The sequence below is a fragment of the Oryctolagus cuniculus genome, chromosome 7 (assembly GCF_051225735.1).
Source record: "Oryctolagus cuniculus isolate XC-2025 breed Fujian yellow rabbit chromosome 7, ASM5122573v1, whole genome shotgun sequence".
Classification (NCBI taxonomy): domain Eukaryota; kingdom Metazoa; phylum Chordata; class Mammalia; order Lagomorpha; family Leporidae; genus Oryctolagus; species Oryctolagus cuniculus.
In genome coordinates, this window is record NC_142873.1 from 61,251,447 (window position 1) to 61,264,542 (window position 13,096).

The 13,096-nt window shown below is 55.8% G+C and overlaps 1 protein-coding gene across 1 annotated transcript; it reads left to right on the top strand.

The window, feature by feature from the left end:
• Positions 1 to 115: 115 nt before the first annotated feature.
• LOC100357917 (glutathione S-transferase Mu 1) lies at positions 116 to 5,511 on the top strand. Its single transcript, XM_008264729.5, has 9 exons — positions 116 to 179; positions 471 to 546; positions 956 to 1,020; positions 1,324 to 1,405; positions 1,495 to 1,595; positions 2,442 to 2,537; positions 2,622 to 2,732; positions 4,650 to 4,753; positions 5,307 to 5,511. Exons 1-8 carry the CDS (start codon positions 144 to 146, stop codon positions 4,737 to 4,739), a joined length of 657 nt encoding a protein of 218 aa, XP_008262951.3. The 5' UTR covers positions 116 to 143; the 3' UTR covers positions 4,740 to 4,753; positions 5,307 to 5,511.
• Positions 5,512 to 13,096: the final 7,585 nt, after the last annotated feature.

Consider the following 13,096-nt stretch of genomic DNA (forward strand, 5'->3'; position numbering starts at 1 on the left):
CGGACCTCCGGGAACGCACGGAATTAGGGGCGGGGCAAGACGCGTTCACAGCAAGCTCCGCCCCTCCTGGCCGCCAAAGCTCTTCTAAAATCACCAGGCCCATACCACGGAAGCCATTCCTCTGAGACCACAGGACCTGCACGATGCCTGTGACGCTGGGTTACTGGGACATCCGCGGGGTGAGCGAGGGGTCCGCTCAGCCAGAGGGGCGGGGGCGGGGGCCTGGGCAGCTGGGGAGACTTTAGGCCTTGGTTCCTGGAGGACCTTGTGGACACCTCTGAGGCCATCCGGAACTCACCGAGCTGGCCCGTAGTCGGGTGGCGGGGGGGGGGGGGGGGGGGGGGGGAGTGGCAGTAGGCCTGGGTGGGGGGGAGTGGCAGTAGGCCTAGGGTGGGGGCTCACCTGGAGGAGACGGGGCCGCAGGCAGAGTCCCCCCAACTCTGTCCCTTGCCCCGGGTCATCTCCTCCAGCTGGCCCACGCCATCCGCCTGCTCCTGGAATACACGGACACCAGCTATGAGGAAAAGAGATACACGATGGGGGACGGTAATGCACCCGCCTGTCTGCTCTGACTTCTGCCCAGCCCGTGGCGATTGACATGTGAACCCCTTGTGGCCACCCTTTGCACTCCTGTGCAGCCCCCACCAGCTGGAGCTGAGCCTGCCCCTTCCCCGGTCCCCTGGAGCTTGCAGGTGTGGTGTCCCAAGGCAGGGTGCTAGGCTGGGATTGGTTGGGGTCTCCCATAGTCGTCCCCACACCTTTTGGAAGCCTGTTGCATGCAGGGTCCAGACCCCTTACCTTCACTCTTTTCCCCCAGAACTGGATATGACACCCAGTGGTTCAGATCCCAGATGCCTGTTTGGGGGAGGGGGTCTCGCCCCTGACTCCTCGGGAGGGTCCTGGAGGTGAGGGCTGCACACTTGGGAGGTTTGTTCTCACTTCATTTACTCCACAGCTCCCGACTATGACAAAAGCCAGTGGCTGAGTGAGAAATTCACACTGGGCCTGGACTTTCCCAATGTAGGTGCAGGGGACGGAGTTGGGGATGGGATGGGGGAGGAGCAAGGTATCTGTGCCTCCGTCTCCTTCCCCAGCTTGGAGGTCTGAGGTCAGGGCCTTGTGCTCACCACTGTCACCCTGGTTCTCTACAGTGCTTTTCCGTGATGTTCTGTGTCATAGCTCACTCACTCACTGTACAGAGTGTGTGCTTAGAGCCTGCCATGGGCTGGGCACAGAGGGTGCCGGGTGTCCCGTCTGCCCCTGCTCGGGGAAGGGGATGCTGGGAGCCCGGGAGCCCAGCTGACTGCCCTGGTCACCACGCAGCTGCCCTACCTAATTGATGGGACTCACAAGCTCACGCAGAGCAACGCCATCCTGCGCTACCTGGCCCGCAAGCACGGCCTGTGTGAGTGGGGCTGGCTGCAGGGTGGGGCGGGAGGCGTCCCCTGGGCGGGGCTGGCCGGGACACTTATGTGTCTGTGGTGTGAGCTGCAGATGGGGAGACGGAAGAGGAGAGGATTCGCGTGGACATTCTAGAGAACCAGGTTATGGACAACCGCATACAATTCGGCATGATGTGCTACAGTCCCGACTTCGTGAGTGCCCCCTGGGTTGGGTGTGGCAGGGTTCAGTGAGTTGCACTCTTGTGTTCACATCTGCACTGCTCCTGTTTGGCATTAAACTCCCTGGGGAACTGCTTCTCCAAGAAATTTCCTATCAGTCCAACATGTTGATTCCATACGAGGGGAACTTCAGTTTCAAAATATGTAATTGCCCCAGAATCCAGTTCATGCCTAACCTTTGACCCTCATCAAGGGCCGTCTTTCCCAGCTGTTCCCACCATGTGCCAGCGCCTGGGTACAGAGTCCCAGTACATGAGTAGCAGTAGTTCAAGATGGGGCGTCATCATATGGGTGCCCTATCCCAGCGCTGTCTCCTGCCCCCCACAGGGATAAGAGTAGTTCTCGATGGGCAGCCCAGGTCAGCCAGGGACCTTTGTTCCTCTCCCTCCATCCCTCAGTGTCGAAGTCTCATCTTCTGTATCTGCAGATACCTGTTCTGTTCCCCTGTCGCCCCGGGGAGGGTTCGGCTGCTCTCCCGAGATCTCTCAGTTCTTTGTCTCTTTGCTTTCTCCCCACGTCTGAGTCCAGGGCAAGCAGGTGCTCATAGCACTCCTGGCTCTGAACCTTAGAGGTTCTGTGGACTTCGGTGGTGACAGGTTCAGGGACAGTGCTGGGTTCCTCTGTGACTTCCCGTTGCTGTGAGACAGGGTGTGGTACCCAGTAGGTGTCTATTCAGTGCTGAGGAACGAAGTGGAAGCGGGGGGCACTGCCCAGGGCCACTCTGCTGCTCAGCCCTGGCCAGCGGGGCCGGGCAGCACTGGGCGGTGCCTGTCTGCAGGGCTCTGTGTCTGAGGGTGGTGACAGCTGATTCTGCCTCAGGAGAAGCTCAAGCCCGAGTACCTGAAGGTGCTCCCTGAGAAGCTGCAGCTGTACTCGCAGTTCCTGGGGAAGCGGCCCTGGTTCGCAGGGGACAAGGTAGAGTGGGGGTGGGGGTGGGGTGGGGCGGAAGTGGGGGCGGTCTTCCTCTGGGACTGAGCTCTGTCATCCTGGCTCCTGCAGATCACCTTCGCCGATTTCCTTGTCTACGACATCCTTGACCAGACCCGGATATTTGTGCCTGGGTGCCTGGACGCGTTCCCAAACCTGAAGGATTTCATGTCCCGCTTCGAGGTGACTCCCTGAGCCTCCTCCCCCTGCGCTGTCTTTTCCCTGTTCCCGTCCCTCCATGCTCAGAGTCCTGGAGCTAAAGTGCAGCCCAGCTGGGAACTGAGGACCCAGGCTTGGCGTCTTATGTCGGTTGAGTCAGGTGTATCTACAAGGTGTCCCCTCAAGGTGGATAAAATCGTCTTCTCATCTGAAACTAACAAACTAAGAGTGTAGGGGTGAGCCAGTTGCTCAGGGTCCCGGCGTCAGGCTGGGCTGTGCTGGGCTCCCTGTGAGCACTGGTGGCTGTGGGCAGCAGTTGGTTGATTCTCCCAATTTTGTGCTAAGAGGTGCAGCCTCAGGCCCTTGTGCAGCCTGTGTCTCCCCTCCCAGGACTCTACGGGAGAGGCAGGACATTCAGCCGTGTGTGCAGCTGGCCTCAGGAGGGCTGAGACCAGGGAGGATTGAGGGTGTGCGTCAGGGACACTGGCAGCGATCATAATGATGGACAGTGTGCTCCCACCAATCAGGTCCCTGTGGGGAAGCACTGAGGTCCCAGGGCTGTGCAGGTGCCGGGATGGATGTGATGCAGGCGCCCCTGGTGCAGGATCCTGTCCTGATTGTGGGACGATGCAGACTTCCTTCCACTCCCTCCCTCCCTCTTGTTCTGATGCAGCGCCCCACTGTTCTGCCTGTGACGTAGCACAGGGCCTGTTTTTGCACGGATGCACGTGCATGGTGACTCCATGCTGGACCTGAGCATAGAGCTGCAGGCTCCGCAGAGCTGGGAGGTGGGTGGTGGTGCTGAGGAGCAAAGCCCTGACCTCACACACAGGCACGTCCATCTCCCAGGGACGGCTTGTTTGCTCCCAACAAATCCTACTTTATCACACATTTGAAATATGAGGCATTTGGAAAACAGGTTTTTCAGCCTACAGTCCTTTTCCTGGTCCACTCCCATCCAGAGCTTGCCTTCTCAGCCCTTCTCATCAGCTCTGGATCAGGTCCAGGCCTGTGGCCTTGGTGATTCTGCAACAGTCGGCTCAACGCTGTGATCCCGGGAGGAGAGGCAGAGATTAGATCTGTGTGCGACCCTGCAGCCCAAACAGGCCAGGCCCGTTAGGTCCAGAACACCGTGCACCCCTCTGAGTTCTTTAGGAAGTCCCTGGGCACGGTTGTCCTGGTGTAGAGGACTTGGCATGTGTTTCCTGGCCTTGTGTGTGGAGCAGGGCTCAGGATGAGGGGCTGAGGCAGTGAGATCGGGCGCAGACGCTGAGTGCAGGAGTGAGGACTTCCTGCGTCCAAGGGGGAGTGGGTGGAGCCTGGCCTGGCCTTGCTCTGCTGCTTCAGCTCCTCCTGTTCCCTAAGTTCAGGGCTTGCAGAGTCACTGGGTGAGAGCCGGGCTGCTTTGCAAGCTTCCCTGGCGTGGGCTCAGCCCCTTTGTCCCGTTGGATGTCCCTCCTTGTGTGCAATCCCAGGGATGCCGGCAGCCTCGTTGCGAAAAGGAGAATGTTTGTGCAGACGGGGTGACAGCCTTTGTGGGGTGGGGAGGTAGGGCAGAGTGGGAGAGAGACAGAGCCAGGCCGTGTCCTGCCCGTCTCCCTGCTCAGTCCCTTAACCCCGAGGAAGCAGCTGACCCACTGTGACGCTCGGGTTCTCTTCGGGTGGAAGGTGGCCAGGAACGGACCCTGCGGGGAGTCGGGTGGGCTCTGAGTCTGCACCGCGCTGTCAGCCTCTCCTACCCATAGTTCTCTTGAAGGCGGGACGTGAGTCGTAAGTAAGGCAGCGTGGACCCAGCAGGGCTGTGGTCCTATGAGACTCCCTGCAGCCAGTGAGGCCCTGGGCAGAGGCACTGTCGGGGTCCTGCCGTGATGCGCTGGGGCTGCCTGAAGCCCAGTGGGGCCGCAGACCCTGACTCCTTGTGCTTTCTGTTTCCAACTCCAGGGCCTGCCGAAGATCTCTGCCTACATGAAGTCCAGCCGCTTCCTCCGAGTGCCTGTGTGTGCAAAGACAGCCAAGTGGAGGGGAATATAGGGCCCTGGAAGGAGGTGGGCATGGCGCTGGGAGCTCAGGTCTCCCAGGCCCTCCTCTGGCTTCTCATTCTTTCTGCTTCCAGCCCCTCCCCTGTCAACCTGCTGCCTGCCTGTGTCCTGAGCCAGCCCCTCCCATGCAGGCTCTGGCCAGGCTCAGCCCCCACCCTTCTCAGCCATGGCCTCTCTAAGGCTGCTCTTTCCCCACTAAGCCGACCCCACGGTCCTCATCTCTCTTTGTGGGCCCTGTCTGAGCTCTCCAGACTTCCAGAAACATGGTGTGCCTGGGCTGTGGCCCTGCTCCCCAGCGGGGTCGCCCCAGTGCTGTCTGGTCCCCAGGAGCCCCTGACCTCAGCCAGGGCACTTCTTACCCCCTGTGATGCCCTGACTCTGTGCTGACTGTGCAGACCTTGGGGGATTATCTTTATTCTGCTGCCCACAGCAGGGGCTGGGTGGGGCAGGATTAGTGTGGGGGGAGTGGGTGCTCAGGCAGGGCTATGAGGGACCTTGTTCATTTCCGGGCCCTCTCCATGTTGCTCTGCTCCTCACCCTGGGTTTCTCCTCTGCCCAGGTTCCTCGTTCCTTCACCCTGGAGGGAGGGCGCCGAGGACCACGTACAGCTGTGCCGTGGTTCTGAGAGCCGCTGGGCTGATGGGGACGGGGCTGAGCAGGCTTGGGCAGACCCCTCTGTCACCTCCTCCCGGAAGCTTTCCCTGATGCAGATGCTCTCGTCTACAGTTTCAGAACATTTCTCAATAAAACATCCCACTGTATAATCATTGTTGTCTGTGTGTATTTGAAACCCCAGCTGAGTCATGGACCCATGGAGGAGGCATCCCTCTGTGTCTTACCTGAGTCCTGTGCCCTGGTGCCTGGCATACAGGAGGTGTACCCCAAGTTTGGAAATGTGAACAAATTTTCTCAGAATCCTATGCCAGTTGTCACTCTTCATGGGGGCCTGGCACTCTGCGAGGAGTTTCCTGAGCCAGAGGAGGTGTAGAGTAGCACCCACAAGGTTGTCCTGTTGGAATCTGTCAGTACAATCACTGCCTGAAGCTGCACTTTGAAGTCAAATAAAAATCCACAGTAGAACTATTGGTAACGTCGGTGGGAAACAAATGATTCATTCAAAAAGATACAGTTTGTAAGGTCAGAGTTCAGCCAAACTAAATGCTTCTGAACCTATTGTGCAAAAGTAGTTAAGCCAAAGTTTTCTTACACTTTAAGTCAGAAGAGAGAAAAGTCCTGGAAGGTTCAGGTGACATGTTGTAAATCAGGTGGTAGACGTCCATCTGGAACAGGAGGCAGCGAGCATCTTCCCTAAGCGGCCGGTATTCAGGCTTTGCAGGACACACAGTCTGTGCTGAGTTCCCCACCCCACGTTTGTGAAGAATCAACCGTGGATAATACGTGCAGGAATGAGCCAGGGCTGTGACCAGCACGACTAGATTACACAAGCACGTGGTGCAGAAACAATGAGACCAAGCAGCTCAGTTCTTAATGGGTGAGGGCCTCGAGCCGACATTTCCCAGAGGAGATGTACAATAGGCACCTGGAAGTTGCCCAACAGCACTGAGCAGAGAAGGGCAAGGCGCCGCTGCACGGGGTCGCCCCCCACACACATTGTGATGGCTGTGGCCCAAAGCAGGACAAAGTGCTGTGTGCTTGGGGAAACTGGAACCCTTATGCTCTGTGGTGTGAATGTAAAATGGCCCAGCCATTGTGCAAATCAGCATTGTGTTCCTCAGAAAAATGGTAATAAATAGAATTACAAAATTAGGCAGGAATCTCACTTCTGTGTAAGTAGAAAAAAAAAAAAAAAACAAGTTCTGAAGATCTGTTTGTCCACCCAGGACCATGACAGCCCCACTCACGACAGGGATGGACCCACCTCAGTGTCCCCCAACAGAGGAGTAGATGAGGACAAGATGTGCCCACCTGCAGGCTCTATTGCTGTGTTGAGCCAAAGCCAGGAGCCAAGAGTCTCTTCCGGGTCTCTCATGTGGGTACAGGGGCCTAAGCACTTGGGCCATCTTCTACTGTTTTTCCAGGCTATAGCAGGGAGCTGGACTAGAAGTAGAGCAGCTGGGAATCAAACCTGCGCCCCTATGGGATGTCAGTGCTGCAGGCAGAGGCTGAACCTACTACACCACAGCGCAGGCCCCCAAATGATACATTTGAAACACAACTGGAAGCAACAGTTTGCTCTATGAGGGTATTTAAAAATATGAAATCGATGTTTATTTTGGTTCAAAAGTGTCTGAAGGGATGGCGCTGTGGCCTAGCTGGTGGAGCTGCTGGTACAGTGTTGGAATCCCATGTGGGCACCAGTTTGAGTCCCGGCTGCTCCACTTCCAATCCAGCTCTCTGATATGGGCTGGGAAAACGGTGGAAGATGGTCCACGTCCTTGGGCCCCTGCACCCTTCGTGGGAGACCTGGAGAAAGCTTCTGGCTCCTGGCTTGGGATCGGCACACCTCCAGCTGTTGCAGCTCTCTGGGGAGTGAACCGGCAGATGGATGACCTCCCTCTCTCCCTCTCTCTCTCCGCCTCTCTGTAACCCTGCCTTTCAAATAAGTCTAAAGATAAAGTCTGAAATCCATATGTAATTTTGTAGAATATGCATTTTTATGAACTTTCTGAAGATCCCTAGTATGCACAGGTTTCACAATCCTTTTGAACCAATATAAACTTAAGTTTTGGTTGTATTTTCCATGGACTTTTTTGAAGTCCCTTCTAGTTCTCCTTGGTCTCAAATCTCAAATTCAAGGGTATTTCAGGGCTGCACTATTGTGCAGTGAATTAAGACGCCCTTATAAAAGATGAAACATGCATTTCAAATCCTTGGACAGAAGTAGTCTAACTGTGAACTTCAGATTTAGGCAAGCGCAAAAGTTGATCTGATATCGCGTCTCAGTCTTTTGATGAAATCAAGTGTAAAAGTTGACCTGATGGGACTAGGACCTAGCTGGGGATGGTTTGGCGTCTCCTGGGTGATTTTGCTCTGAAGGAATGGCTGCCTGCATTGTGTCTCCTGCCTCTGTTTGTAATCTGCTGCTGCCCACTACAATGTCTATGCCTAATATCCCCACTGTGGAACCAGTAGGAAGAGACCAACCTCCAAGAGGTGCCAAGACAGCAGCTGTAACACATCATCTATTCTGCGCTGTGCAGTCCCTGGGGAAGAGCTGAGGGTGCCGGCAGCTCTGCTCCGCAGTGTTCAGCAGGGGCCCTGCACCATGCTGAAAGGGAAAGCCTCAGGCCCTGGTCCAGGCTGTGTCTCCCAGCCCAGGACACCGTGGGAGAGGCAGGGCGTCAGCAGTGTGTACGGAGCTGGCATCTGCAGGCTGAGACGAGGTAGGATTGAGGTTCAGTGTCAGAGTCACAGATGACGCTCGTGTGTGATCTCCAGAGCGTGGGTGCCCGCGTGGGGAAGCGCTGAGGTCCCAGGCCGGCCGCTCGTGCTGGGTTTGAGGGCGCACCTGGGAGCCCTGTTAAGCGGCATTGTCCCGAGCTGTTCACGGGGGGCACGTTCCTTCCCTTCCTCGCTTTGTTCCTTTTCGTGGCCACGTGTCCTGTGTGACATGGGCAGGTCCCTTATTTTCACTCCTCTGCACTGACCCTCTGCTCTGGGGGAGGCACGGCACCAGGCACGGTGGGACGTGCCAAGGTGACCCCGTGCTGGGGAACTGCAGGCACAGCAGCTGGGCAGGCCGTGTGGCAGCACCTGCGTGCCAGGAGCACCGCCTGGGCCCCACCTCTCTGCTAATCATGTCCCAGGGCAACGCGTCTGATGGCAGCACAGCCTGGTTTCTCACAGACTCGGGCATTGAGGCCACCATCCCACCTCCTTTCAGCCTAGAATCTGTTACCTGTCCCACCCTCCCACCCAGAGCTGCGCCTTCTCAGCGCCTTCTCTTTGGGTCTGGCTCAGGGCCAGACTTGCAGCCCTGGGGATTTAAGAACAGCCGGTGCACCTGCATGAGGGAAGGGAGCTTTGGGTTGCAGCTTGAGCTTGGGGGTCAGGCAGCCCTGGATCTCTGCAAAGCCTTTGTCCACTACCTGAGCCCTCTCTCTCCTAATAAGAAGGTGCACGGGGCTTGGCTGGGCGTCCTTCAGCCTGGTCCCTGGGCTGGGCTGGAGGCGGGGAGGGTTGGGTAGCGGGAGACTGGGCTCCGTGCCCGCTGGGGAGGTCAGGACCTCCTGCTTCCAGGGAAGTGATCAGGGCCCCGCCTCGCTGTTTTCTGCGGGTTTACCTCCCTCTATCGATTTTCATCCAGGATTTGCTGAGTCGCTGGGTGAGATCTGGGCTCTCTGCCAGGCACACGTGCGTGCTCTAAGCGTCCTTGCTCTGTAAGAGTCCCCGCTCCGTGTGCGAACCCTGGCAATCCCGGAGCCTCCTGAGAAGAGAGAAATCTGTGTGGACAGGGACTGACGGGCTTGCTGTGGAGGGGAGCAGAGAGCACACGGGGCAGAGTGCAGCTGGGGCTCAGGCACAGCTGTGCATCGTGGGGAGGCAGCTCTCCTCCGTGCAGCTCAGGTTCCCTCCGGGTAAATATAGACCTGAACCTGCAGGACGGTGGAGCGGACTTTCTGGGCCTCCACGGCCGTCTCCAGTGGGGCAGCCACCTTGCTCAGTGCAGAGTCTCCCTGACTGCTGGGTCCTATTCAGGAACGCCCTCAGTCGAAGGTCCCTGAAGAGTGAGCTCCCCAGGGCCGTGGACCCTAAGAAGACCGTGCGGTTCTCCAGGCATGGAGCCCGCGTGCAGGCAGCTGCCAGGGTCCTGCCGTGCTGGGCCTGCACTGGGGCTGCTGGAAGCCCGGAGGGGCCGCAGACCCTGAGCTCTGTCCCTGTCCATGTTTAGTAGTCTATGTGTGTGAGAGAGGCCTAAGGAAAACAAAGCAGCTGCAGAATCTCACCTTGGAAGCAGCCCAGGATTTTACACTGCAAGGTCCTGCCCGGTCCCTGTGACTTTCAGGTGGACAGGTTCCACCCCCACCCCCCAGTAACACCTCCCCTCAGAATCCTCTCTCCTTAGCACCAAATGGGTTACCTGGCCTGGGGACACTGAGCCATAAAACCTTCACGTCCTTTCTCCAAGGCAGGAGCCCTAGGGTGGGCTCCCTAGTCTGATAGCACTGGGTCGTGAAACTTGGGAGGAATTTTACCTGATTCATATCCAGCAACTCTTTGTCCTGGGGGAGGAGAAGGAGCAGAGGAAGGAGGAATGGCGGGAAGAACTGGACCCCTTTCCCTCATAAGTCCCAGTCTGAATAGAGACTGAGCGCTCAGCACTCCGCTCTCTGCCGAGCCTCCCGCCTGGCCTGCCAGGTGTACTCTCTCCATTAACCCATGCATCCTCGCTTCCTGAGTCTGTGTGACTGGCACTCTCTCTCGGGTTCTGTCCCATCCATTCTGATGGACGTCCTGCGCCATTAAACCTTGCTGCCTTGCTTACCGCTGTTCTCTGTCTCACTGAATTCTTTCTCGCAGGAAGACAAGAACCTACCCCACCCATCTCCGCTAACACCCACTCCTAGGGCCTGCAGAAGATCACTGCCTACGTGGAGTCCAGCCGCAGCCTCCAGAGAGCTGTGTTCACGTAGGCGGCCACCTGGGGCAACAGGTAGGACTGTGAGAGGCCAGGAGATGGCAGTAAGGAGCCCGTGCTCAGCCTGCTGCCCAGGGCCCCGTGGGTAAAGCTGGTCTTCTAGAACCCCTGGCTCTGCCTTCTCCTTCCTTTTATTCCCTTCTTGTCCCCCAGGTCTTATTGGCCCTCTCTCCTCCCGCCTGACACCTCTCACACCAGGCCCTTTACAGCCTCTGCCGTAAACTTCTTCACCTCTTGCACTAACGCCAACCCCACCAGCCTGGCCGTTGGTGGTTAGGGCTTCTTTGGGGAGCCCAGCTGCACCCCTGGCCTGTGGAGCTCTGCGCTGGGCTCCTGCAGCACTGCCCGGAGGACCCAAGTTGCCTGGGTGCAGGCCCTGCTCCCTGGTCTGGTGGCTGCCCCAGCCCTGACTGTCCTCAGTGGAGCTGAAGCAGGTTTCCTCCATGTCTTGTCTTATTCCCTCTGGCTCTGTGGATTGGCCAACTGTTAGTGCTGTTCCAAGGGATTGACCCCTGACGCTGGCAGTGGCTGGGCTCATAGGGAATGGGTGGGGTCCTGGGGGGTCTCGGACTTTGTGTTCCCATCAGTGTCCCCTCTTAGAGCAGGCAGCCCCCCGAGGCTCTCTAGAGGACAGAGGGGGCCCTTTCTGGGCCTGGGCCTCTCACTCATGCCCCCTGCACCATGGCGTGCTCCCCATGGCTGTGCAGAGCCGTGCAGTTCCGTGAGCGGGACCAACGGAGTGGGGTCCCCAGCAGAGGGAGCTGGAAGCCTTTGGCCTCCGCACTGTGTGGCTCTGTCCCCTCTGCTAGGTATCCAGGGCCCTGTCTACTCATTTTCTCAGTGGCCTTGGAGGCCTCCCCAGGCTGGCTGCACAGCTGTCGCCGGGACACTCGTTCCTGGGTTCCCTCCTTGTGTCCCTGGGCACCTATGGGATGCATTTCTTGAGTTGCTGCCTTGTGGATGAAGCGTCCACTCCATTGATACTCCGGCTGGGAACAGCATTGTGGAATCAAGACCTTCAGACTTCTGGTAGATTTATTTGCTCTTTTCTGCTAGTGTCCATTTCTGATCAGAAGGCAGACACTAGACTAACTTGAATCCCTTCACAGATGGCCTGCTTTTTGACTTTTGTTTTTATTTGGTTTGTTTTGTTTTGTTCTTATTCTGTGATCTCTAAGTTGAAATCTGTGTATGGATCAAAGGCTGAACTTTTCCTGCTTCGTGTCCGTCCATGAACATTGTAAGCACAGACTTCACACACCTGACTCATCACTCCTGGTTCCTTCATCTGCATGGCATCTTGAGAGAATTTTACATCACACTTCAGACCAAGCTGCCTCACAGCAGGCTGCTAGTCACTCAGCATTTCCTACACTATTATGCCAGAAAGAGGTGTGGTTTTGTCAGTCAGGTATTCAGACACAGCTCAGCTAAGAGTGAACCATCGAATGGAAGACCTCTCTCTCTCTCTCTCTCTCTCTCTCTCTTTCTCTGCCTCTCCTACTCTCTCTGTGTAACTCTGACTTTCAAATAAATAAATAAATCTTTAAAAAAAATGGGTGGAGACTTGAATAAGTATTCCCAATCGTGAATATCCAAATGGCCAATAAGCATATTGGCAGAGAAGTTAGAGACACCATCCGGTCCTACCACAGACCCACTAGAATGACAGTCACCCAAAGGACTGAGCCTTGTTGGTGAACTGGAGGAACTGGAACTCTCATATGCTGCTGTGGGACACCCACTTTTGAATCCTGGCAATATCACCTAGAGCTAAGTATACATCTACTTACAACCCAGAAATCTCACCCAACAAAAATGAGTACTTATATCTTTGAAGAGTCACATACAATAATGAGGGAAGCAGCTTTATTTTAAATAGTTGATAACTGATGATACTCCAGACGCATCTGTAGATGAGTGGACAAATACACCGTGGTTGATTACGTAGCCCCGTTGTTTATACACAGGAAGTTGAATGCTATAGTCAAAATCAACATACTGGGGCCAGCACCATGGTGCAGTAAGTTAATTCTACGCCTGCGGCACCGGCACCCCATGTGGGCGCTGGGTCACATCCTGGCTGCTCCTCTTCCAATCTAGCTCTCTGCTGAGGCCTGGGAAAGCAGTAGAAGATGGCCCTGCACCCTCCTGGGAGACTGGGAAGAAGCTCCTGGCTCCCAGCTTCGGATTAGCAGCTCTGGCCATTGCAGCCATCTGGGGAGTGAACCAACGGAAAGAAGACCTTTCTGTCTCTCCCTCTCACTGTCTGTAACTCTACTTCTCAAATAAATAAATAAAATCTTTTGAAAAAAATCAATGTTCTGATGATACATGAACAACACGGATGAGCTTCATGGACACAATGTTGAGTAAAAGGATCCAGACATGAAAATCAAGGAGAAGGAAAATGACTGTGTGGTGATAGGGGTGAATGAATGGTGACCTTTGTGGGTGTGGATGGTGTTCATGGAAGGGACCTTGTCCAAGTGCTGGAAATAGTCTCTACCTGATCTGGGTGGTGATTACAGTAGTACAGTAACATCAGCACCCACAGAGGTGTGCACCCAAGATCTGTGCACATTCCTGCATGCAAGTTACACTTATTAAAAGTAACATGCTTTATGTATGATGTATTATTTTGTGTGTGCTGTTATTATCTGCTTCCTTCCATATGGTGTCAATGGCAAGATAGTATGTATGTTTTAAAAAGATTTATTTCACTTTTTTTTTATTTTGAAAGTCAGAAT